The sequence below is a fragment of the Oncorhynchus keta genome, chromosome 18, assembly GCF_023373465.1.
Source record: "Oncorhynchus keta strain PuntledgeMale-10-30-2019 chromosome 18, Oket_V2, whole genome shotgun sequence".
In the NCBI taxonomy this organism is placed as follows: Eukaryota; Metazoa; Chordata; class Actinopteri; order Salmoniformes; family Salmonidae; genus Oncorhynchus; species Oncorhynchus keta.
Window position 1 is genome coordinate 2,720,255 of NC_068438.1, and position 27,774 is coordinate 2,748,028.

Below are 27,774 nucleotides of genomic sequence, written 5' to 3' on the forward strand. Positions count from 1 at the left end.
TTATCTTTGAAAGACAGGGTCCTGAAAAAGGGACGTTTATTTTTTTGCTGCATTTACGTTCTACAGACCTCACGGAGTATTCCCTACAAGACTTTTACCGGAACAAGTTTTAAAACCCACATTTAATACAAATGTCACTTAAATATGAACAAATATGAATCATCGTTAGACAATAATGTTTCATGTTTCATGAATAGATACAGGTTATTAACACTTTTCTACTATTACGTGGGGGACTTTTATTATTTATTTTTTTGAAAATCCTAGACACGGAAGCACTTTTTTTAGCGTTGCTGACGACATGCGTATGATTTTCCCGGTATTTCAAGTGCTACACTTATGATTTTCTGGAGCGGCAAACACGACTCTTGTAAGTAGATGTTGTCAATGTACGGACATTAAAAAGCTATTCATTCGTAAATTCTATCAGAGTTTGTAATATAACCTGTTTTTCGATAGCCAATAATCCTCAACTCCGTTGTTCGTGCTTGAGGTTTAACGTTTGCACTGATACAAAACTGGCTACCCTGGCTTTAGTTCCGAACTTTATTACGTTAACGTTAGTTAGTTGGCTAGTTAGATCTCTCAATTGTATGAGGTAGTCATTTATATAGCTAAGCTTACCTAACCAGTTAAATGCTTTAGTTGTGGCTTGTCTGGGCATACTCTTCGAGTAACTCTATTTTGCTAGCTAGATACCTAGCTACATGTCAGTTATTTTAGCAAGCTAATGTGGCTACTACTTGTTTACTTTTACTGTTCCCCCCACAAAGAATTAGCCACTGAAACAACACAGGGACAACATTAGCACTGGTGTGCATTTGGACTTGGTACAACGACAGAAGGAGGCATCCACAGAAATATATGCGGAGGGATGCCGCCAGTGTTTGAAATGGAGATGGCCGCGCCAGAGGGGGGAAGCACGGAGGGGTTGACCCGAGCGGACTGCCTCTGCCCTGTGTGTCTGGAGATCTTCCTGGAGCCGGTGACGTTGCCGTGCAGCCACACCTTCTGCAAGCCTTGCTTCTTGGAGACTGTGGACAAGGCCAATCTGTGCTGCCCGCTGTGTCGCAAGCGGGTGTCCACATGGGCACGAATCAATTGCAGGAACAAGACGCTGGTCAATGATGAGCTGTGGCAGCGGGTGCAGGCTGAGTTCCCCATGCAGTGCCAACGCAGGCTCAGTGGACAGGAGGAGGAGGAGGATGGAAACAGTTAAGTGACTGACAGTGTTTTTCATTTAACAATGAGTGACTTCCAAATGGCTTGTGTATTTTAGTACAGCTGGGTTGGGTATGCTTTGAGGTAATTATGGGTTCACAGAGCACCTTGTAATCAGACAAACCCATTTCTTCTCACTGTTGGGTAGGCTACTTGAGGTCGGTTGACCTGCCAGTTTCTCTGTTTGTTTACCTGCCGTTTCCCTCTGCCTCCAGTATTGGTCCCCGGACCCAAAGTCAGTCTGCCTGGAGAAGTACGGAAAGAGTATGAGGATCAAATCAGCAAGGTGAATTCTCAGGGTACATTATACCTCGGTCTTGAGTTTTTCCTGACTATGTGTCGTGACCAGGAAAAATTCTGGGCCATAGGTATGGACCTGATCGTGGCCTCATGGGAAAACTCTGGCCCCAAGTTATAACGCAAGTTTACATTTTAGTATACTCTTCGGTCACATAGAATACACTTGACATGACCTCTGACCCTTTTCCAGATATTAGAGGAGAAGCGTGCCCTGGAGGAGGCAGAGAGGAAAGCAAGTGAGGAGTACATCCAGTGCCTCCTCGCAGACGAGAAGGAGCGCCTGGAGGAGGAGAGGAGGCGGGACGAGGAGACTCAGCTGGAGAATGACAACAAGCTGGCCAGACTGCTCAGCCAGGAGCTGGTGGGTTTAATAGTCTGTAATATCAGATTACATACTCAGGTTCTCCCTCATTTGTAGAGCCACACAGACCACTTTTTCATAAGAACATATAGTTTATTGCTGACTAAAAGCAAATAGCAATACTGTATCAATTCAATTGATTGGGTCTGTATAGTAGCAGATCAGGTTTACAGGTTGTGAAAGTGCAATGAGTGTTCTAATCTTAGAAGCTTGCATTAGCTTTTCAGGTTGGTGACATGGGTGAAATCTGAAACCAAAAATGGAACAAAATGTCTGAAAAAACAGCATAGTTCAAACTTTTGAAATGCATTTGGTTACAAACCGTATTGGGGGCAACGCAGTACAGTAATATTTTTTGTGGTAATGATTAATATAACAGTACTGTTCCAATTTGAGTAATAATATGACATTTACTGATCAAAAATAGGTTGTTGTTACTTTTGTTATAATTCCCTTCCTATTAGTTATTTATCCAAATAAATATTTGTGGTGATTAGTATTCCCCCTGTCTGCGCAATATATTTAAAATACACGCGAAGTAGGGGTGCTGAGAGTGCTGCAGCACCCCCTGAAAAAATGGGACAATAAAATATTTGTCCTGTTAAAGAAATAATTTTTAAAATCCCTGAAGTGCCTTTAACTAGTCCTTTATTGGTGGACCGATATAGCCGCTCTAATGTGGGCAATAAACTCAATCTGAATGCATTCAACTGAAATGTGTTTTACGCATTTAGCCCATTCCCCCTAAATCATGGTGCGGGGCGCTACCTTAATCAACGTTCACCATTAGACCATCAATGACCGTTTCTTTCTGCAATTTCCTTTTTATTATATCAACAAATGAGCTCACACTTTATGGAGTCTATGATATTGTGAGGTAATTTAAGACAATCAATCCGAGAGGAAAATTATCAACTTGCGTGTACTGTACAACTTGCTAAAAAATGTATTTGCAAACCTGTAAAATGTCCCCCGATGTCTTGTCTTAAATATATCCTGTTAAGGTAGTTGATTTGCTCTTTTAAAATAAGAAAATACCTCCATACATAAGGCTGTCCCCGACTAAAGAAAATCTTGGTTGACCAAAAGTCGTCTGTTCTTTCTACCGATCAATTGGTTGAAATTTATCATATTTTTCCGTATAGACACACCCTATGTGTTTTAATAAAATAAACTATATGCATTGAGCTTGTCTGATTCTTTAAACTTACTATTTTTATTTGTTTACCCCAGTTTCTTCCCAATTTCGTGGTATCCAATTGGTAGTTAGTTTTTGTCTCATCGCTGCAACTCCCGTACAGTCTCAGGAGAGGCGAAGGTCGAGAGCCTTAATGTGTCGTAGGAAACACAGTGCACCTGGCTACCGTGTCAGTGTGCACTGCGCCCGACCCACCACAGGAGTCGCTAGTGCTTGATGGGACAAAGACATCCCTGCAGGCCAAACCCTCCCCTAACCCGGACGATGCTGGGCCAATTGTGCGCTGCCCCATGGGGCGGCCGGATGTGACAGAGCGTTAAACTTACTCTTTGATGAAATAAGACACGTGACTTGAGGGAGCCAGAGATTTAGATAACCAGAAGAAAAAACCTTAACCTGATCTAACCATGTTCCTGCTGGCTTTTGCAGTTTCTGCCATTACTCCTGAAGTTGCCTGTAATAGGTTACATGAGAAGTTTTACAACCTTTCTCATGTGGAATGCCAATTTCTACCAATCTGCGTGCCAGTAATGGCAGTAATGGTTTTCATATGCACATTTTCAGTTTCATAATGTTTTCCTATGTCAATCATTGTCATGTGGTTATTCAAAGTTCTATTTATACTAATGATACAAACTTAAAAAGTAACTTCTATTGCCAACTATGTAAAAATAGACTATAAGCCAACAAGTAAAAAGATGGTGGTTTGCAGGTAGAAGATATCCTGATAATGTTTTTGCCTATAAATCACATTGGCTCGTCTGCAACGAACTTGAAACATTGTATCAACTTGGGTCCAGGGCCCCAAGCTTGTGCTAGCGAACTTCCAACATTGTATGAAATATTCTGGGCCTTCAGAGTTTCCTGCGACAGACAGCTGTAGCCGGTTTGCACAAGGGATAAGAAACAGTGCTTGACTTAGGCAGGAGCTCACCAGAGACGAGTACCGGCACCTCAAATTGTCTACAGCTTGAGCTTCTGTTCCTCTATGTGGAGCTCCTGCACCTAAGTATAAATAGTAACAGCACCAAAACTGAGAACCGGAACCTATTTCAGTCCAAGTCGAGCACTGATAAGAAGTAATCAGGTAGGCCTTCTTTTCTTTTTTTACCTTTCCACTAGATCAGAGTATGACATTTGTTCCTTTCAAGCTGAGTGGTTATCGAAAGGGAGAGCAGGAAATATTTTTCTAATGCATTAAGGAACTATTGTCATTCTCAACAATATAAAAATATAATTTAATTTGCTTGCTGTTTGAGGTGAAGAAAATATTTACTGTGAGAAGCTCCACAGCTCATTAGTGGTGGTGCTTTAAACCAATCATAAATATTATCAGATGTGTATGCCTACATTATATCCCTACATTTGCACGCAGGCCAGGTACCCTATAGGCCTATATACTCCTATACGTAATCAGGTACTCGTCCTAACTCAACATTGACGGCAGTGCTCCAACCTAAACACCATGACTAAATTGATTTGACAAAACACGTAAATGGAATGAAATAAACTTATTTAACTTATTTCTCAGAAGTCTGCTCTGCAAACAGTGTCCACTCCAACAATGACAACGGTAAGACTGGAAAAACGATAATAATAAATGGAATGCATTAACAGAAATGACCATAACCAAACAAACAGATTAGATTAGAAATTACAGGAATTAACGGTAAATGTACTACTGGTGATGTACAGTACCAGTCAAAAGTTTGGACACACCTACTCATTCAAGGTTTTTTTTCTTTATTTTTACTATTTTCTACATTGTAGAATAATAGTGAAGACATCACAACTATGAAATAACACATATGGAATCATGTAGTAACCAAACAAAGTGTTAAACAAATGTAAATATATTTTGGATTCTTCAAAGTAGCACCCCTTTTCCTTGACAGCTTTACACATTCTTGGCATTCTCTCAACCAGCTTCAACTGGAATGCTTTTCCAACAGTCATGTTGGAAAGTCTTGTTGGGAGTTCCCACATATGCTGAGCACTTGTTGGCCGCTTTTCCTTCACTCTGCGGTCCAACTCATCCAAAACCATCTTAAATCGGGTTGAGGTCGTGTGATTGTGGAGGCCAGGTAATCTGACGCAGTACTCCATCACTTTCCTTGGTCAAATAGCCCATCAAGCTTGAATTGGCTTTTAGTCTAGGCCTCCGCAATGGATTAGTTCACTGAGATGGGCACGTATAGTGCATTCAGAAAGTATTCGGACCCCTAGACTTTTTCCACATTTTATGTTACAGCCTTATTCTAAAATGGATTAAGTTCGTTTTTTTCCCTCTGGGATGGTGCCAGGTTTCCTCCAGAAGTGATGCTTGGCATTCAGGCCAAAGAGTTCAATCTTGGTTTCATCAGCACAGTGAATCTTGACCTTCTGGAAGGTTCTCCCATCTCCACAGAGGAACTCTGGAGCTCTGTCAGAGTGACCATCGGGTTCTTGGTCACCACCCTGACCCTTCTCCCCGGATTGTCCAGTTTGGCAGAGCGGCCAGCTGTAGGAATAGTCTTGGTGGTTCCAAACTTTTTCCATTTTAAGAATGATGGAGGCCACTGTTTTCTTGTGGTCCTTCAATGCTGCAGAAACATTTTGGTACCCTTCGCCAGATCTGTGCCTCGACACAATCCTGTCACGGAGCTCTACGGAAAATTTATTTCGAACTCATGGCTTGGCTTTTGCTCTGACATGAACTGTCAACTGTGGAACCTTTCTATAGACAGGTGTGTGTGCCTTTCCAAATCATGTCCAATCAATGGAATATACCACAGGTTTCTACAACTTGATTGGAGTCCACATCTCAAGGATGATCAATGGAACTGGATGCACCGGAGCTCAATTTCGAGTCTCATAGCAAAGGATCTGAATACTTATGTAACTACTGTATTTCTGTTTTTGCAAAACCTGTTTTCACTATGTCATTATGGGTTATTGTGTAGGTTGGTGAGGATTTTTAAAAATTGAATCCATCTTCGAATAAGGCTGTAACGTAACAAAATGTGGGGAAGGGGTCTGAATACTTTCCAAATGCACTGTACATCTCGGTCGACCAACAGCCTATTAACCAAACAATCGACTAGTTGACTAATTGGAGTCAGCCCTAGAGGCGCTATGTATTGGGAATGAATCACTGTTATCAGACCCTTTTTTTCTGTTCTCTTCAGAATCCAAGACCTGAGTCACAGAACATCACGTGGACTAACGACATCACCCCAGCAAAGAAGAAGCGGAACACCCGCAACGCTGGAGATATAGAGAAGTGAGTCCCCTTACGTGATCAGACTTACGCTGTGGTCCAATTCTCTCTTCTCCCAGAAGTGTGCACTCTTTCCCTCGTGTTTAAAAATATTGGTGGTGTAAGGAAAATGGTTGGAGCTCCTACCCATCTAATGCTTGTAAGTCCATAAGTAGGAGTGAACAAGTGCACAGTTCTGAGAGCAGAATGCAAACAAAAATAGGAACCTTGGAAGGTGTGCTTATGGCACAAATAGGAAGATAAATAACTTCTTTGTGATATGTGGTTCTACTGCCTTTACAGTTTGTTGCTCTGGATAAGTGACTTCATTAAATATATTACATGGGAGTGTTCTGACAATTTTGATTTTCTTTCCAGGTTCTTGTCCCCAATTCCACAAAGATACAACAGCAACTCAGAGACTAGACCCACCTCCAGCTTCATGGCTAACAAGGTGGGTCTCTGTCACTCTCCAAAATGCTTGTGCAATCAGAATTTACTAAAAAAAACATGCTCTTCTCTCTGAATCCACATACACCTAACATGTGACTGATAAACATTATGTACCGAAAGACCCTACAGGCTTTTGCCTTTGGCCATGCTCTTGAGCCAAAAGGGATCCCATAAATGGACATATTTCCCAGATATGACCTAACTTGACTGAGGGGCATACCCCTCCCCACACCCAGGAGAACAAAAGCAAATATTGTTTGCCTAAAATTATGGGTATTTATGGTTTTATGATGGGGGGGGGGAAATTCCATATCTCAGCCAACACTTGATGCAAAATGTAACAAACAGTTAGCAACTACACTTTAATATTCATCTTTAACTTCTGTTTACTTTTGTGCACGATTGAAGGAGAACATCTTGCACTCAGAGAGTAAGCCTTGGTCTTCCAAAGAGCCAGCAGAGCAAACAATGCCCTTGCTAGAATTCTACCCGGAGAGCTACCGCAAGCCGTGTGAGGCCTCAACGTCATCAGAGCGCATGGTGTACCATCTGACCGTCCCCTCAGGAAATTCACTGGCATGCACACCCCTCCACGGCACCCCGAAGAGAGGCGTGACCTCGGCAAAGAGGAAGAGCTGTGACATTGAGGGGCCAATCGAAGGGAAAGCAGACGTGGTCAGTAAGCTGCTCTGTCCTTCATCTTCGTCATCTCGCCGTGCTGCAGATAGAGGAGAGGTTGACCAAGGGGAGAAGGCCCTGCTGCTCCAGGAGCTGGCCCAGAGAGAGAAGGTGCTCTTCAGCCGCATGCAACAGGAGCAGGAGGACTGGCAGCTGGCTTTCCAGCTGCAGAGGCAGCTGGACCACGAGGAGGCCATCCACGTAGTAGACCGCCGCAAGGGCTCCAGCGACCAGTACCAGCTCCGCCAGAAACCTGACTCCAGCTCCAGGCCTGAGGGTAGTGGTTCGAAGCAGGGCCAGCAGGGGGCGCTCACGCACCTCCACTGAGAGCAGGAACACAGTGGAGAGGAGGCAGCTGTCTGGGCCCTCATCTACCACCAATAAGGGGGAAAGGAGCTCCACCATCTCCAGCGCTGCTGCCTCAACCTCCAAGCCACTGAAGAGGAGCAGTAAGCAGGCCACCCTTACAGAGATGTTAACTGGTCTCGCCGTATCTCCTAGAGGGCTCAGATGGTCAGGATTTTAAAAAGTTTTGTCTGAGCCTTTATGAGCTTATACCTTGGGGAGAAGAGGGTAGATATTGCTTGGACATTGACCGTCTGGGATTTCACTCTAGTGTTTAAATGCATTTCAAGGTCTTTGACAGCTTAGGGGCTCACTGGAAATGGCAGACTGGCTCGATCGACATTGTTTTGATAGTAGGTTAATTTTACTCATTGTTTTCTCTAGAGATTCATATAAGTGATTACTTAGGAACAAAATAAAACATTTTTGAAAGGTATGTCTTGTCCTGTGGCATGCATTCATCGATACCAAGGGAAGCCAGGCTTCCCTAAATATTTGACCAATAAAATAAATGTGTATAAATAAAATGTCTCTTTCGTCTGTGTTTTCATAACGTTCAGTCAATTCCCAAGTGGCTGAATCTCACCGGAGAAATCATCCGAGCGAGGAAAACAGTGCCCCTCTGTCTCAATGTGTATCTGATGCTGTCTGGAACTAAACAGTGTGACCTGTTGCTGCTGTAGCAATTTATTGATTGATGCAAGTATTTGGCTTCAATTGATATCCTAATTATAAAAGAAGTAGCCAATCATCGTTGAGCTGAGCTCAACTGTGGGTTGTCCTGGCTGTGTGGGAAAAGGCCTGTTTTGATTTGTGTTCACGCCAATCAGTGTGAGACAAAGTGTCTGTTTCTGGTCTGCTTGTGTTGATGTCCTGCAGTAGATGGCTTGCTAAATCGGCCCTTTCATACTGTTTAGTTCCAGACAGCCATAGTTGGAGATGTGGTTTTGACTTCATTTTCTGTACAGGCCAATTATTATGACAGATTCTGAGCTAACCATGAATTCATATATTGTGCCACTGGCCTGAGACAATTGAAATTCAATATAGCAGACTCGCGTTAACTAGCTAGCTAACTTATCTGGTTAGTTTTTGCCCATGCAAGGAAGATAGGCTAGCAAACAGTTTTTAGCTGGGTAGCCTAGGAAAACAAACTGAAAGCGTACCGAATGACAGCATTAGACCATTTTTCCAACAGAGTAGGATGGTATGGGTGTTGAACTTGTCTGCAAGTAGGGTGAGTCAACTTTATTTGTTTTACTTACAAACTAGAATAGCGGAGGCAGTGCTCCTGTTGCAATGGAGGCTGCTGAGGGGAGGATAGCTCATAATAATGGCTGGACAGGAACAAATGGAATGGCATCAATCACATGGAAACCAGATACCATTCAACCTATTCCACTCCAGCCATTGCCACGAGCATGTCCTCCCAAATTAAGCTGCCGTCAACCTCCTGTTGTCTTTGTGCTGATTTGCGGTGACTCTGGTTCTAAATTAGTAGTTGTTTAGTAAACTGTCAAACATTAACTTGCTTGACCATGCTGCAGGTCGTATAACTGTTGCGTAATATTTACTTAACTGGACAGATGTTGCTCTCTGGTTTTGTGATGAAACAAACTTATAGTATATGTAGTTGAATTTATTCTGTCATGTGACTGTCTTTTTGTTGTCACGGACTTATTGTACATCACAGTGGCATATGAACAAATGGGTTATAGAGCAACAGGTTGTAATGGCTTTTTTTATTGCCTTAGTCTCCCCAGTGATTTCACTCACACACTGCTACTGCTGGTTTCTTCAATGTGCAATGTTATTGGGGAAGTGAAGTGGTAGTTGCCAATATTCTAAACCAGAGTTGTCATATACATTCCATGGAGAGCCAAGTGTCTACTGGTTTTTGTTTTTTTTCCAGGTGAGGGGAGCTCCTTACTAATTAGTCGGGGTGTGCCAAGTAGTTGGACAAAATGAGCATCGTAACGGACATGGGACATATTTTTTTTGTCATTATATTTTAAAGGTTATTTTCAGGTGCCAGCAAGCATCTTTCTCATGTCAGTCCGTTCCTAAACCATACTGTGCTGCAGGGTTACCCAACTGGTGGCCCATGGTTTTATTTGACCCCCCCCCCACAAGTTTTCTGAGCAATAAAATAAATAGTTTATTTTATTGTTGGACATAAGAACACCAGGAAATCAACTCCAAATGATTTTCATTTTGGAAATGTGTTTCCAAGTATTCCCATGCATAATAGAGAGATGTGATCATATACAAATGTAATCAAGATTTGAAATTATTAGGTTTTAATCAAATATGACATCTTTTTGGGCTTCTTGCGGTCAATTTGCAGTCTACAAATGATTTGTAATTATTCCGGCCCCTCGACCATCTGCTCAAGAAAAACAATCAGGCCTCTACTGAATCTATACTGAGAAATAAAAATATAAGCGCAACATGCAAAGATTACAGTTCTTATAAGGAAATCAGTCAAATAAATAAATTGGGCCCTCACATGACTGGGAATACAGATTTGGTACATTTGAAAAGTATTCAGACCCCCTTAACTTTTTCCACATTATGTTCCATTACAGCCTTAATCTAAAATTGATTACATTTTTCTTTCTCATCAATCCACACACAGTCCCCGATAATGACAAAGCAAAAACTGTTTTTTATTTTACATTTTAAAATTATTTAAAAAAATCATATTTACATAAGTATTCAGACCCTTTACTCTGCACTTTGTTGAAGCACTTTTGGCAGCGATTACAGCCTCGAGTCTTCTTGGGTATGACGCTACAAGCTTGGCACACCAGTATTTGGGGAGTTTCTCCCATTCTCTGCAGATCCTCTCAAGCTCTGTTAGGTTGGATGGGGAGTGTTGATGCCCAGCTATTTTCAGGTCTCTCCAGAGATGTTAGATTCGGTTCAAGTCCAGGCTCTGACTGGGCCAATCAAGGACATTCAGACACTTGTTTTCCCGAAGCCACTCCTGCATTGTCTTGGCTTTGTGCTTAGTGTCGTTGACCTGTTGGATGGTGAACCTTTGCCCCAGTCTGAGGTCCTGAGTGCTTTGGAGCAGGATCTCTCTGTACCTTGCTCCATTCATCTTTCCCTCAACCCTGACTAGTCTCCCAGTCTCTGCCGCTGAAAAACATGCCCACAGCATGATGCTGCCACCACCATGCTTCATCGTAGGGATGGTGCCAGGTTTCTTCCAGACGTGACGCTTGACATTCAGGCCAAAGAGTCTTGGTTTCATCATACCAGAGAATATTGATTCTCATTGTCAGAGTCCTTTAGGTGCCTTTTGGCAAACTCCAAGTGGGCTGTTATGTGCCTTTTACTGAGGAGTGGCTTCCATCTGGTCATTCTACCATAAAGGCCTGATTGGTGGAGTGCTGCAGAGATGTTTGTCCTTCTGGAAGGTTCTTCCATCTCCACAGAGGAACTCTAGAGCTCAGACTGACCATCGGGTTCTTGGTCACCTCCCTGACCAAGGCCCTTCTCCCCCGATTGCTCAGTTTGGTCGGGCGACCAGTTTTAGGAAGAGTCTTGGTGGTTCCAAACTTTTCCAATTTATGAATGATGGAGGCCACTGTGTTCTTCGGGGACCTTCAATGCTGCAGAAATGTTTTGGTACCCTTCCCCAGATCTCTGCCTCGACACAGTCCTGTCTCGAGCTCTACGGACAATTCCTTCGACCTCATGGTTTAGATTTTTGCAAGGACATGCACTGTCAACTGTGGGACTTTATATAGACAGGTATCCAATCAATTGAATTTACCACAGGTGGACTCCCAAGTTGTAGAAACATCAAGGATGATCAATGGAAACAGGATGCACCGGAACTCAATTTCTGTATTTTTTTTATAAATTTGCAAAAATGCCTAAACCTGTTTTTGCGTTCTCATTGTGGGATATTGTGTGGAGATTGAGGAAAAATATAAATTTTATCCATTTTAGAATAGGGCTGTAATATAACCAAATGTGGAAAAATGAAGGAATGCACTGTATATCTTTTTAATTTTGTCAGTCGTTTTCATCGAAAGTTCAAGCGCACTGTTAGCTAGCTAACATTAGCTGGCTGGCTCGCTGGCCAACGTTATGCGTATGATCTGTTTCGTAATATTATTCGTATGTAGTTATAGCTTATTGTTAGCTAGTTAACTAACACTGAACCTAGTTGGTTAACTTTAGTTACCTGCAGATTCATGCATGGTAGTAACCTTGAGTTGTGATTATGGTTCATTGTTTAGCTAGATAGTTGGGCTAGCTACAGGTCTAAAAAGTCTCCACGATGCAAGTAATCATTTCACTGCACCGTTTACACCTTCTGTATGTTGTGCTGTACATGTGACAAACAAACTTACATTTTATTTGATAATGTGTGTTTACCAGGGACATTAATGTGAAGAACAACATGACCTGCACCAAAGTCAGATTAGGATATATCGTTAGAACTTGGACACTATCTTGTTGGCCTAAAATTCTCTGGTAGAATACCATGCTTTTATTTCGTCGCACTCACAACCCTAAGCTATTTTCTGTAATTAGCTTGTCATTAACTTGTAAATAATGATCTTGTTGCAAGTAGATATGAAACCGTATGAAAATTTCATATCAGGATTATAGTGACCAAAATGATCACGATTATCAGTATTAGTGCGGTATTGTTAAAATGTGCTGGAAATGTTCTAAAAGTATTGATACACACACTGATATAATTTCACCATGTTTTACATTGAAAACCAACAAATTAGCAGCACTATGCACTTGTGTGCATAAACATTCAAATAGTAACATTAAAGATGGGACCATGTGGCCATGAGAGGTAAGTTTCCCTAGTGCAGGTTTAAATGAACACAACCTTCAGTAAGCAAATCAAATAAACAAAAATAAAATAAAATGTGCAGCACTCACTTTGCAGTGAGGCACGGCAACCTTCATCAGCCTCAGAAAGCCAGGCCTCTCAACGATATGAAATGGCGTCATGTCCTTTGCAATGTAATATGAAAGGGCTGCAGTGAGGTCTTGAGCATGTTTTGATGTAGGTGCATAAGTAGCCTACCTTTTCAAAATGCTTGCTGAGTGTCTGTGTCACAACTGTAGAGGGACCAGAAGCATCCACTGGGTTTGCCTGCTGCACGCCCACTCTGTAAACAAGGGAATAGCTCATGTATTATCATTATTAGTTACATTATTATTATTCACACAGTCTATCTTCTGTGTTACATTTGAGTACATACCGTGACCTCAATGCACAATTTACAGAAATACAAATGAGCCTTAAGATAGTGATCGTAATTGCAATGAACCCAACAATTGACATAAATACAGGAGTCTTGTATAGGAGTCTATAGCGTTTCTCCTGTTGGAACACTTTTACAACCAAGTCAACGACTGCCGGATTTTAAATTAACTAAATATGTTGGTTGGGTGACTAAACTACATAAGGTGTTATCGTGTGCAATGGGCGTCTGCAGACACACGACGCATACAGCAGCAGAACAACTTCTAGTGTTTTTACAAGAGTAGGTAACACCCGAAAGATCCAGCTCACATTATTGACAAACTATTAGCAAGTTGCAGACAAACCATTATATTTTCCCCCATTCTAAAGTCCCCACGTCATGCATTTAGCTAACAGTGAATTTACCTTGCATTCACAATAAAGTGGTGGTCATGAAGATGACTCAAGAGATTTGAAGTGTTGGCCCCTTAAAAAAACTCTTTGGGAAATGGGGGCAGCATTTTCACTTTTGGATAAATAGTGTGCCCAATTTCAACTTCCTGCTACTCATGCCAAGAATATAAGATGTGCATATTATTAGTAGATTTGGATGGAAAACACTCTGAAGTTTCTAAAACTGTTTGAATCATGTTTGTGAGTATAACAGAACTTATGTAGCAGGCAAAACCCAGAGGACTAACCATTCAGATTTTTTTTTGAGGTCACTGTCAATTCAATGAGTTTTCATTGGGGAACTTGATTTCTAAGGCACTTGTTTGCAGTTTCTACCACTTCCACTGGATGTCACCAGTCTTTGGAAATAGGTTGAGGTTATTCCTTTGTGAAATGAAGAAGTACGGCCATCTTGGATCAGGGTAACGTTATGTGTACTGTTTGAGAGTTGCGCAAGACTAAAAAAGTAGCGTTAGTTTGTGATCATCTTGTATTGAAAACAGATAGACCCTTCTTCAATTTGATCAATTAACATTTAAAAATACCTAAAGTTGTATTACAAAAGTAGTTTGAAATGTTTTGGCAAAGTTTACAGGTAACTTTTGAGATTTTGTAGTGACGTTGCGCAAATTGGAAGCTGTTTTTTTCTGGATCAAACACTGCCAAATAAATGGACATTTTGGATATATATCGACGGAATTAATCGAACAAAGGACCATTTGTGATGTTTATGGGACATATTGGAGTGCCAACAATAGAGGCAGGTATAAGGCATGACATATATTTTATTACTGCGTTTTGTGTGATGCCTGCAGGATTGAAATATGCTATTTTCTCTTTGTTTACTGTTGTGCTATCATCAGATGATATGTGATTTAATGAAAGTTTGAATTTTATAGAATTTTATTTGAATTTGGCGCTCAGCATTTTCCCTGGCAATTGGCCAAGTGGGACATTTGCGTCCCGCCTATCCCAGAGAGGTTTTAAGCAGCAATTTTTTTTTTGCATGTTCTGCAGACAAGGTGACCGTTTTAGATTAAGTTTCCGTCAGCACTCGTGTAAAACCCAAAATACGACCACACTTAGAATCTCACTGCCTTCTGCCTTGTTTTCACGAAACAAAACCCACGTTGCATGCTGCGCCTGCGCCAGACTGTTGCTCACTGATGATGCTGGACAGTATTTACCGTCGGTTTTTCTAACATGGTTTTAATGATAAGTCACATTTGAAACGGTAATACTAATCGGCGGGAATGTTACTGTGGTTTATCGTGAAACCGGTCACTGTTTCATCCCTAGTTGCAAGTTTATTTTCCTGTAATAATTAAGAAACATTTGCTGAAGTGAAGACGTTGTCAGCTATGATATGGTCATTATTTGAACTGGCTAGCCAGCTAACTTAATCTTAGCTAGCTAACAAGCTATAAACTAACCAAAACATTAGTTGCCTGGTTTGCTCGTAACTCAACGTTACAACAATGCTGAATCATGTCCCCAGTGAAAGTCTCATCCATCTGCACACAATACCCCATAATGGCAAAGTGTTTTTTTTTTTAAATGTTTGCACATGTATTGAAAATGAAATATAGATATCTAATTTACATGAGTATTCACATCCCTGAGTCAATACTGTCACGCCTTGGTCATAGTATTTTGTGTTTTCGTTATATATTTGGTCAGGCCAGGGTGTGACATGGGTTTATTTTGTTGTATTTCATATTGGGGTTTTGTAGGCATTGGGATTGTGGCTGAGTAGGGGTGTAGCATAGGTTTGGCTGCCTGAGGCGGTTCTCAATCAGAGTCAGGTGATTCTCGTTGTCTCTGATTGGGAACCGTATTTAGGTAGCCGGGGTTTCACTGTGTATTTTGTGGGTGATTGTTCCTGTCTCTGTGTTAGTGTTCACCAGACAGGCTGTATAGGTTTTCACGTTCCGTTTTTTTTTTTTTTGTATATTAAGTTATTTCATGTATCACTATTTTTTCATTAAAGATCATGAGTAACCACCACGCTGCATTTTGGTCCGACTCTCCTTCAACAGACGAACGCCGTTACAAATACTTTGTAAAAGCACCTTTGGCAGCAATTACAGCTGTGAGTCTTTCTGGCTAAGTCTCCTAAGAGCTTTCCACTCCTGTATTAGGCAACATTTGCCCATTATTCTTCTCAAAATTCTTCAAGCTCTGTCAAATTTGTTGTTGATCATTGCTAGCCAACCATTTTCAGGTCTTGCCATAGATTTTAAAGTAGATTTAAGTCAAAACTGTAACTCGCCACTCCGGAACATTCACTGTGTTCTTGATAAGCAACTCCAGTGAAGATTTGGTCTTCTGTTTTAGGTTATTGTCCTGCTGAAAGGGGAATTTATATCCCAGTGTCTGGTGGAAAACAGACTGAACCAGGTTTTCCTCTAGGATTTTGCGTGTGCTTAGCTCCATCCTGAAAAACTCTCCAATCCCTTAATGATTACAAGCATACCCATAATATGATGTAGCCACCACTATGCTTGAAAATATGGAGAGTGGTACTCAGTAATGTGTTGTAATGGAGTTGCTCCAAACATAACACTTTATATTTAGGACAAAAAGTTAATTACTTTGCCACATTTTTTGCAGTATTACTTTAGTGACTTGTTGCAAACAGGATGCATGTTTTTGAATATTTTTATTCTGTACAGGCTTCCTTTTCACTTTGTCAATTACTGTAGTAATGTTGGAGTAACTACAATGTTGTTGATCCATCCTCAGTTTTCTCCTATCACAGCCATTAAACTCTGTAACTGTTTTAAAGTTTATTGACCTCATGGTGAAATCCCTGAGCGATTTCCTTCCTCTCCAGCAAGTGAGTTAGGAAGGACACCTGTATCTTTGTGGTGAATGGGTGTATTGATACACCATCCAAAGTGTAATTAATGACTTTACCATGCTCAAAGGGACATTCAATTTCAGCTTTTTTATTTTTGCCTATCTACCAATAGGTGCCCTTCTTTGCAAGGCATTGGAAAACCTCCCTGTTCTTTGTGGTTGAATCTGTGTTGGAAATTCACTGCTCGACTGAGGGACCTTACAGACAATTGTATGTGTGGAGTACAGAGATGAGGAAGTCATTCAAAAATCATGTTAAACACTATTATTGTGGTGCAGTGGTCTAAGGCACTGCATCGCAGTGCTAGATGTGTTACTACATACTCGGGTTCATTCCCGGGCTGTGCCACAACCGGGTGTCCCATAGGGCGGAGCACAATTGGGCAAGCGTCATCCGGATTAGGGGAGGGTTTGGCCGGTGGGGCTTTACTTGGCTCATCTCGCTCTAGCGACTCCTTGTGAAGGGCCAGGTGCCTGCGTCTGACCCCTGGCACAGTTGAACGGTGTTTCCTCCGGCTGGCTTCCGGGTTAAGCTGGCCGGTGTTAAGGAGGGTTAATCTCAGATTTTTATAGGGGGTTAATCTCCATACATAAATTAGCTTCAAGACACATTTCTTTAGTAGCTGAATATGTCTTCACTAGAGTGTGGTACTGCACTGCATGCACTGAAGGCGATCATAGCTATCTTGGCAGCCATGACATGCTAAGCTACTGTGATCACTAAGTTTCTGTTGGAAACACTTAATCTGAAAAAAGGCTGTCATGTTTTCCAAAAGACTGATCACCTGACCAATATCTATGCTTGGATTGGATTCCTTCACATTTCCCACTAGGTGGCACTGTGGCTAGACTACAAGTGTAGACAGAGCGGGTGTTGCGCTACTATCTAATGAGCGGAAATGGGGGTATATAAAAAAGTTAAGGTTTCCAGTTAAGGTTTCATAGTGTTACAACAATGCTTTATTGTTATTTCTTAGTGCTTTTAAACATGATCCCCAATGGGCTGATATGCTCTAATTTTGGAATGGATCCCACAGCTGCAGTGATTCACTTGTCCCACATCCTGGCTGAATCTACTCCACTACCAGACCTAGAATACACATGAAAAAGGTTGAAGAACACAGACCAGGATAGTGTTTATTAGGCACAAAATGGATTGAAACAACGCTTTCCATTGCATACCCTAATGAACATGACTCAGGCTTTTTTTGACAGCTTGGTCTTACCTTACCTGTACCGTTACCAGATATATTGTGGAATATAGGGGGTTGGGTGCACTGGGAGAACAAAATTAGAGCAAATGTACAGTGTATAATTATACTGGACTAATTTAGCTGATTATAAACAAATTTAAAGTAACCTACATCATGTGTGTGTTGGTGGGGGGGGATTTACATATACTATTTGTGGGGGCGGGCATGTGTCACTGCATGGAGCCTATTTAAGTTTTGTGTTCCTCATCCAGTACTGCTGCAGTTACCAGGATCTCTCTTTCTCCCTCTCCGTCACATTCGGTCTCACTAGGTTATTCTGTCTCACTCCATCAGGTAAGACTCAAACTAATAATCACTATGTGGTCATTCTCTTGGCTAATAACCCTTTTCATTATCTTGACTGATCTCAGACCAGTTTTTCTGAGTGAAACAGAACTTCTCTGTAGGTGAGAGGGTTGTTCTGTATTTCAAAAGCTACAAGATAAGGAACAGTGGCACTTTAAAGATAAAAAAACAAGAAAATAATTACTCTGAAGTTATTCTGACTGTCTTCTCTTCATCCTTGCTGGATGTCTACCACAGAGATGTGTGTCGCCAGCTGCTCCAGGTGTGTGGGTGTGTCCCTTGTTCCCATGGCATTTGTGTGCATGCTGGCCAATGGCCTGTTGCTGTTGCCAGACCTTCAGGCACGCTACCTGTTGGACGGTCACGTGACCAGAGAGGCCCGGTGGGGCACAGGCCTGTGGGCCTCTGGATTCCTGGTGAGACAACAATGCTGTGTGTGTGTGTGTGTCCTAATAAGGTCATGACATGACAGTCATCATGACACTCATGTCACTCATTCCTGAAAAACCCTGTTGTCCAAAAAAAGGCAGATTGTGGTTTGAGGGTGGATTGTCATGTGTCTAATATGTCTGTTGTCTGTTTTTAAGCTAAATTTAGAGTCAGTCACAGTGCTACGATTTTTTTGCAAGTTGTTTCTGCTATTGTTGACAGTAATACTGTAATAACATCAATTATTGGAGGGAAGTGAATGTGTAGCATTCTATTGAATAGCAATTCCATGTAAAAATTATATTCTGACCATCACTGAAACATTACATTTTTTAAAACTTGTTTTAATGGTACATTTCATTTAGCTTTTTCTGCTTTTGTCTGTAGGTTCTTATTGGAGCTCGGGGGTTTGTGATTGGCAGCTCAAGGGAAGGCTGCTGTGCATACAGGATAGAGGTGAGGCTGTGGCCTGTTTTCATCCAAATCTGTGCACCTCAGGACCCGCATTAGCTAGGGCGAGGTTACTCATCAAACTAGTCTGGTTCACCAACCGATCCACCTCCATTACATCTTCATGTCCTCTTTGTGAGTATTTTTAACAGTCTTCCATGTATGTATGTGACCTTCCTGTGTTACGCCCCTGAAAACAGGGGAGAAATAATCACGAGAGTGATACAGTATTGTTTTCTCAATTCAACTTTTAGTTCAATCTTTACAAAAGTAACACATTACAAAACAACAGAAAACCCATGATACAAATAACACAGCAAAATATCTTATTAACAAAGCACATGTTCATTCACAATCGACATAAAATGGCAGCTACTCTCAGTACGATGCTATTCTTCACTTCAACCGAGCAGGGCTAATATTAATCTCTTCAAATTTAACTCTAACTTCCTCAAGACGTTACTAAGACACACCTTAAACACTCTTGACATGTTAGCGAGTTATAACATTTAAATTACTTTTTTTTTAATCATCAATAAAGTACCTGAAAACAGGGGAGAAATAATCACGAGAGTGATACGGTGTTGTATTCTCAATTCAACTTTTAGTGTAATGAGAAAAGACCGCGATTTCCCCAGGAATATGGGTGGAGACCAGAGCAATCGATCTCCGGCTCATAGATTAAGAGCATTTCGTAGATCACAGATTAACACTTTTAGGCACCACAAAATAAAGTAATCAATATAACGTTTACACATTACTCTCACAATTCGTACCCTTTGACAGGTTTTAACTTTAACACAATTATATTAATGCTATCAATCTCTATCAACTAATACTGAATGCATCTTTTTAACCTTAGATGTTTTAAGATCCTCACATACTATGAACTTACTAATACTTTTTAATGTATAACAGGCTATGAATATTTCCTTTAACCTGTCACACCTGCTTGGTTGTGGTGTACATCCTGAACTAATTAGAACTAGTCTGGGAGCGATTTTTCCTTTCTATCAAATTCTCATGGGTTATTGGATAGAGACGGAGAGAGAGAGACGGAATAATTAGGAGAGTTTTTGCATTGAAAGTCAGTTGGCCGGAATCAAACCCACACCAACTTCAGATTATATGTATATATTATATGTATACATATTATACTACAGAGATGTGCTCTAACCACTTGCAACCACCCCAGGCCCCCTTTCTATCAAGTTGTAATAGTATGGATCTTCCGCCCTCTTGTGGCCAGATGCTGTGCCAAGTGGGGTGTTCCAGCGTGGCTCTGGCTGCTGCAGCCTTTTGCTGCCTAGTGAGCGCTACAGGACTGGTACAGGGACCACTGTGTCTGCACAACAGCACACAAGGTCTGGCCTGGGAGATGCCACTCAAACCACAGAAAAGCGGGTGAGTGTGTGTGTGTGTGTGTGAGGGGGGAGGGGGGTCCTCAATTGCTCAAAATCAGTTTCGAGAACCTAGGTGTGGTCTTAAGTAGAACAACAATGATCAAATTCCCACTGTAGTTGCACAATTACCAGTAATGATTTTCTACACTTTGTACAGCTTGTGTTCACTAGTTCTATGTGTTATGAATGTCAATTTAGTTTAACTTTGTCTTTGTAGAGATCCCATCTACCTGTTTGATAGAACATTATGGCCGGCGGCCTGCGAGGAGCCACGCAACGTTGTTCAATGGAATGTAGTGCTGTTTTCTGTACTCATGGCAACCAGTGGACTGCAGGCCGTCCTTTGTGCAGCACATACAATCAATGCTATCCTGGGCATAATATTTGGGCCAAGATTCTGCAAAAACCAGGTGAGGTGTATGAATGTGTGTGTGTGTGTGTGTGTGTGTGTGTGTGTGTGTGTGTGTGTGTGTGTGTGTGTGTGTGTGTGTGTGTGTGTGTGTGTGTGTGTGTGTGTGTGTGTGTGTGTGTGTGTGTGTGTGTGTGTGTGTGTGTGTGTGTGTGTGTGTGTGTGTGTGTGGCCTTTCACTCACTGTTAGTCTAAATGTGTGTTACAGGTCAGTCCAGCTTGAGGACATCATCCAGGAACCTAATTAGGAGCAGGAATGAAGGACCTCCCGAATGAAGTACTGTAGTTACTAGATGCTGATCTTAGGTCAGTTTTACATATTTCCCCCTAATGGATGAGGTCAGGATTGCGGAGGTTTAGCTGATCCTGGATCTATGCTTACAGGCAGCTTCTACCACCGCTGAACATTGGTTCTGGCCACCAGTCAGCATTTCACGAACTAAGAAGCAGACTTGCACTTTAAAGAAAAAATCATAAAATAGCATATACTTAATATGATTTTATTATGTTTTGATAAGCTAACAGAGTAAAACAGGGAGACACAAAAGGAAGATTTAGAAGAGGATAGAGGTAGATGGGATGGGGAGAAGCTGTTTTGGAGTTTGGAGTTTTATATACCTAGATGATACCATTCAGACAGCGGTCTCTACACTTTGCTTGCAAGTTGGCACTCTTATTGTTGACAGTATGTAAACGTTATTATATTGCAAACATTATTTATGTGTGTGTACTGCTGAACAATTGTGAAGCTGTGATCTTATATATAGTCATTTTGTTAATTATATTAATGCCATAGTCTATTAATTTCATGAAGTGTGATCAAACCTACATCCTTTAGTGGGGTGCAGGGTCAAAGAAAGTTGGTATGAAAGAAATAGAGCCCGCACACTCAAGCTCAATCACGTACCTTTATTCGAATCAAAAACAAATCCAATTGTATTGTTCACATACACATGGTTAGCAGATGTTATTGTGAGTGTAGCGAAATGCTTGTGCTTATAGTTCCGACAGTGCAGCAATATCTAACAATTCCACAGCAAATACCTAAAACACACAAATCTAAGTTAAGGAATGGAATAAGAATATATAAATATATGGATGAGCAATGTCAGAGCGGCATAGGCAAGATGCAATAGATAGTATAGAATACAGTGTTTACATATGAGATGAGTAATGTAAGATATGTAAACATTATTAAAGTGGCATTATTAAAGTGACTAGTGTTCCATTTATTAAAGTGGCCAATGATTTCAAGTCTGTATGTAGGCAGCAAGCCTCTCTGTGCTAGGGATGGCTGTTTAACAGTCTGATGGCCTTGAGATAGAAACTGTTCTTCAGTCTTTCGGTCCCAGCTTGATGCACATGTACTGACCTAGCCTTCTGGATGGTAAGCAGGATGAACAGGCAGTGGCTCGGGTGGTTGTTGTCCTTGATCTTTTTGCCCTTCCTGTGACATCGGGTGCTGTAGGTGTCCTGGAGAGCAGGTAGTTTGCTCCCGGAGAGGAGTTCTGCAGACCCTGCTGTTGTGGGCGGTGCAGTTGCCATACCAGGCGGTGATACAGCCCAACAGGATGCTCTCAATTGTGCATCTGTAAAAGTTTGTGAGGGTTCTAGGTGACTGGTGCTGTTGCACCTTCTTCACCACACTGTCTGTGTGGGTGGACCATTTCAGTTTGTCGGGGATGTGTATGCCGAGGAACTTAACTTTCTACCTTCTCCACTGCTGTCCCATCGATGTGGATAGGGGCGCACCCTCTGCTGTTTCCTGAAGTCACTATCATCTCCTTTGTTTTGTTGACGTTGAGTGAGAGGTTATTTTCCTGACACCACTCCCTGTAGGCTGTCTCGTCGTTGTTGGTAATCAAGCCTACTATGGCCCTCCCGAGTGTTGAGTGCTAGCTCTGCCACTAGAGATCACGGGTCCAGGCTCTGTCGCAGCTGGCCGTGACCAGGAGACCCATGGGGCGGCGCACAATTGGCCCAGCGTCGTCTGGGTTAGGGGAGGGCTTGGCCTGCCGGGATGTTCTTGTCCCATCGTGCTCTAGCGACTCCTGTGGCGGGCTGGGCGCAATGCAAGCTGACACAGTCGCCTGGTGTACGGTGTTTCCTCCGACACATTGGTGCGGCTGGCTTCTGGGTTAAGCGGGTATTGTGTCAAGAAGCAGTGCGGCTTGGCTGGGTTGTGTTTAGGAGGACGCACGGCTCTCTACCTTCGCCTCTTCCGAATGCGTACGGGAGTTGCAGTGATGAGACAAGACTACCAATTGGATACCGTGAAGCTGGGTAGAAAAAGGGGTAAAAAAATATATATTCAAGCCAACTGTTGTGTCATCTGCAAACTTGATGATTGAGTTGGAGGCGTGCATGCCCACGTGGTCATGGGTGAACAGTGAGTACAGGAGGAGGCTGAGCACACACCCTTGTGGGGCCCCAGTGTTGAGGATGAGCGAAGTGGAGATGTTGTTTCCTACCTTCAACACCTGGGGGCGGCCCCAGTCCAGGACCCAATTGCACAGGGCGGGGTTGAGACCCAGGGCCTCAAGCTTCATAGTGAGCTTGGAGGGTATTATGGTGTTGAATGCTGAGCTATAGTCAATGAACAGCATTCTTACATAGGTATTTCTCTTGTTCAGATGGGATAGGGCAGTGTGCAGTGTGATGGCGATTGCATCGTCTGTGGACCTATTGGGGCGTTAAGCAAATTGAAGTGGGTCTAGGGCAGGCCTGGGCAACTCCAGTCCTTGGGGTCCTGATTGGTGTCACAATTTTTCACCAGTCCCAGCAAACAAACCTGGCTCCAATAATCACCAAATCGTGATCTTGAGTTTAGAATGCAATTCGTTTAAATCAGGTGTGTTTGCTAGGGATGGGAGAAAAGTGTAACACCAATCAAGCCTCCGAGGACTGGAATTGCCCAGGCCTGGTCTAGGGTGACAGGAAAGTGGAGGTGATATGATCCTTGGCAAGTCTCTCAAAGCACTTCATGATGACAGAAGTGAGTACTAGCCATTTAGTTCAGTTACCTTGCCATTCTTGGGTACAGGAACAAATGGTGGCCATCTTGAAGCATGTGGGGACAGCAAACTGGGATAGGGAGAGTTTTAATATCTCCGTAAACACACCAGCCAGCTGGTCTTCGCATGCTCTGAGGACGCGGCTAGGGATGCCGTCGGGACCGGCCGCCTTGTCTTACTCACGTCGGCCACGGAGAAGGAGAGCCCACAGTCCTTGGTAGCGGATCGCGTTGGTGGCACTGTATTATCCTCAAAGCGGGCAAAGAAGGTGTTTACTTTGTCTGGAAGCAAGACGTCGGTGTCCGTGACTTGGCTGGTTTTCCTTTTGTAGTCCCTGATTGTCTGTAGACCCTGCCACATACGTCTCATGTGTGACCCTTTGAATTGCTGACATTTTCTTGTTTGATTTTTCTCTATACTGACATTTATCCACGGTTTCTGGTTAGGGTAGGTTTTAATAGTCACAGTGGGTATAACATCTCCTATACACTTCCTTATATACTGGCTCACCGAATCAGCGTATACGTCAATATTATTCTCTGAGGCTACCCGGAACATATCCCAGTTCGTTTGATCAAAACAATCTTGAAGCGTGGATTCCGATTGGTCAGACCAGCATTGAATAGTCCTTAACAATAGTCCTATCTTTTCCAAGATGGCATAGCAGTTCAGACGTCTTTTGTCTTTTGTCCTCGTCTTGTTGTGTTCCGTATATATATATATATATATTTACAACTTTTTCACATACATTTTATTTTTATTTTCCATCAACTCATCTTCAAAACACTCTCCTGCAACCCGCCTCACCAATTTATATTTATAAAAAAGTATTGTTTCCCTCAAATCTGTAATCCTCCAAGAAGCTAGCCAGAAACTCTAAGAAGCTAGCCAGAAACTAGCCAGAAGCTAGCCGGGAGCTAGCCAGAAGCTAGCCCAGAAGCTAATCCAGAAGCTAATCAAAAGCTAGTTCAGAAGCTAGTTTGCTTCTTTACTGGCAAATCGTTAGTATTCAGCTAACCACGGTTTGTGGTCATCAGCTATCCTTTAGATCGAAAATCTATCGCCAGTTTTGTACGGCGCAGCGCAGCGCGACTCAGAACGGAACATACCGGACCAATTCTTCTCTCCATGTCCCTGGATTTCAACTTCTCTCTGGACTTTCATACCTGGATCTCACAGCTAGCTAGCTGCTATCTGTGTGACTATCGGCTTTCGTCGATTCCGGAGCAAACATCAATTATACCGGAGCTAGCCAGCTCCGTCAATCACTCCGTCAATCACTCCTGAGTTCCATCAATCACTCCTGGGCTGCAGTCACCTATCCGGACCCGTTTTACTGCCTACAAGGAGCCCCACCGGGCCTTCACAACTGGACTGCCGACATTATCTACCCGAAGGAGTTATCCGGCTGGCTCTTCCGTCGCGATGTCACCTGAACGCCCATCTGCGGTCTGCTAGCTGTCTTACCGGCTGCTATCTGAATAGACAATCGGACAATTTATTTATTTTTATTATTATTACGTTTTCTTCTTGGGCCTCTATAACTATATCTATTGTTTTTATTTTTGTTGTTGTTGTGTGATTTGGTTTAATCCCCTCTACCACACGGAACCCCACTAATCTACTGACGGAACGCAAGAGGTGGCTAATAACAGACCTCCATCCTATGCTAGCTTGCTACCAATGGCCTGGCTAGCTGTCTAAATTGCCGTGACCCCCAACCAACCTCTCCACTCACTGGACCCTTTTGATCACTCGACTAAGCATGCCTCTCCTTAATGTCAATATGTCTTGTCCATTGCTGTTCTGGTTAGTGTTTATTGGCTTATTTCACTGTAGAGCCTCTAGTCCTGCTCACTATACCTTATCCAATTTATTAGTTCCACCACCCACACATGCAATGACATCTACTGGTTTCAATGATGTTTCTAGAGACAATATCTCTCTCTTCATTACTCAATACCTAGGTTTACCTCCACTGTATTCACATCCTACCATACCTTTGTCTGTACATTATACCTTGATGCTATTTTATCGCCCCCAGAAACCTCCTTTTACTCTCTGTTCCAGACGTTCTAGACGACCAATTCTTATTGCTTTTAGCCGCACCCTTATTCTTTTTCTCCTATGTTCCTCTGGCGATGTAGAGGTGAATCCAGGCCCTGCAGTGCCTAACTCCACTCCTATTCCCTAGGCGCTCTCTTTTGACGACTTCTGTAACCGTAATAGCCTTTGTTTCATGCATGTTAACATTAGAAGCCTCCTCCCTAAGTTTGTTCTATTCACTTTTTAGCACACTCTGCCAACCCGGATGTTCTAGCTGTGTCTGAATCCTGGCTTAGGAAGACCACCAAAAATTCAGAAATTTTAATTCCAAACTACAACATTTTCAGACAAGATATAACTGCCAAAGGGGGCGGTGTTGCAATCTACTGCAAAGATAGCCTGCAGAGTACTGTCCTACTATCCAGGTCTGTACCCAAACAATTTGAACTTCTACTTTTAAAAATCCTCCTCTCTAAAAACAAGTCTCTCACCGTTGCCGCCTGCAATAGACCACCCTCTGCCCCAGCTGTGCTCTGGACACCATATGTGAACTGATTGCCCCCATCTATCTTCAGAGCTCGTGCTGCTAGGCGACCTAAACTGGAACATGCTTAACACCCCAGCCATCCTACAATCTAAACTTGATGCCCTCAATCTCACACAAATTATCAATGAACCTACTAGGTACCTCCCCAAAGCCTTAAACACAGGCACCCTCATAGATATCATCCTAACCAACTTCCCCTCTAAATACATCTCTGCTGTCTTCAACCAAGATCTCAGCGATCACTGCCTCATTGCCTGCATCCGTAATGGGTCAGTGGTCAAACGACCTCCACTCATCACTGTAAAACGCTCCCTGAAACACTTCAGCGAGCAGGCCTTTCTAATCGACCTGGCCGGGCTATCCTGGAAGGATATTGATCTCATCCCGTCAGTAGAGGATGCCTGGATATTTTTTTTAAATGCCTTCCTAACCATCTTAAATAAACATGCCCCATTCAAGAAATGTAGAACCAGGAACAGATATAGCCCTTGGTTCTCCCCAGACCTGACTGCCCTTAACCAACACAAAAACATCCTATGGCGTTCTGCATTAGCATCGAACAGCCCACGTGATATGCAGCTGTTCAGGGAAGCTAGAAACAATTATACACAGGCAGTTAGAAAAGCCAAGGCTAGCTTTTTCAAGCAGAAATTTGCTTCCTGCAACACTGACTCCAAAAAGTTCTGGGACACTGTAAAGTCCATGGAGAATAAGAACACCTCCTCCCAGCTGCCCACTGCACTGAAGATAGGAAACACTGTCACTACTGATAAATCCACCATAATTGAGAATTTCAATAAGCATTTTTCTATGGCTGGCCATGCTTTCCACCTGGCTACTCCTACCCCGGTCAACAGCAGTGCACCCCCAACAGCAACTCGCCCAAGCCTTCCCCATTTCTCCTTCTCCCAAATCCGTTCAGCTGATGTTCTGAAAGAGCTGCAAAATCTGGACCCCTACAAATCAGCCGGGCTAGACAATCTGGACCCTTTCTTTCTAAAATTATCTGCCAAAATTGTTGCCACCCCTATTACTAGCCTGTTCAGATTGGAAAGCAGCTGCGGTCATCCCCCTCTTCAAAGGGGGGGACACTCTTGACCCAAACTGCTACAGACCTATATCTATCCTACCATGCCTTTCTAAGGTCTTCGAAAGCCAAGTCAACAAACAGATTACCGACCATTTCAGATCTCACCATACCTTCTCTGCTATGCAATCTGGTTTCAGAGCTGGTCATGGGTGCACCTCAGACACGTTCAAGGTCCTAAACGATATCTTAACCGCCATCGATAAGAAACATTACTGTGCAGCCGTATTCATTGATCTGGCCAAGGCTTTCGACTCTGTCAATCACCACATCCTCATCGGCAGACTCGACAGCCTTGGTTTCTCAAATGATTGCCTCGCCTGGTTCACCAACTACTTCTCTGATAGAGTTCAGTGTGTCAAATCGGAGGGTCTGCTGTCCGGACCTCTGGCAGTCTCTATGGGGGTGCCACAGGGTTCAATTCTTGGACCACCTCTATACATCAATGAGGTCGCTCTTGCTGCTGGTGAGTCTCTGATCCACCTCTATTC

General features: G+C 42.7%; 2 protein-coding genes across 2 annotated transcripts; both read left to right on the forward strand.

The window, feature by feature from the left end:
* Window positions 1–202: 202 nt before the first annotated feature.
* rnf168 (ring finger protein 168) lies at window positions 203–8,321 on the forward strand. The gene is given in 8 exon segments (XM_035791455.2): window positions 203–370; window positions 774–1,214; window positions 1,437–1,507; window positions 1,712–1,882; window positions 6,248–6,342; window positions 6,697–6,772; window positions 7,180–7,745; window positions 7,747–8,321. Coding segments are annotated over 7 exon segments (1,548 nt in total). The 5' UTR covers window positions 203–370; window positions 774–874; the 3' UTR covers window positions 7,976–8,321.
* Window positions 8,322–17,732: 9,411 nt separating this feature from the next.
* On the forward strand, window positions 17,733–21,806 carry LOC118396917 (transmembrane 4 L6 family member 1). Its single transcript, XM_035791309.2, has 6 exons — window positions 17,733–17,886; window positions 18,136–18,314; window positions 18,715–18,783; window positions 20,027–20,181; window positions 20,398–20,590; window positions 20,798–21,806. The coding sequence occupies exons 2-6, from the start codon at window positions 18,138–18,140 to the stop codon at window positions 20,810–20,812; spliced, it is 609 nt and encodes a 202-aa protein (XP_035647202.1). The 5' UTR covers window positions 17,733–17,886; window positions 18,136–18,137; the 3' UTR covers window positions 20,813–21,806.
* Window positions 21,807–27,774: the final 5,968 nt, after the last annotated feature.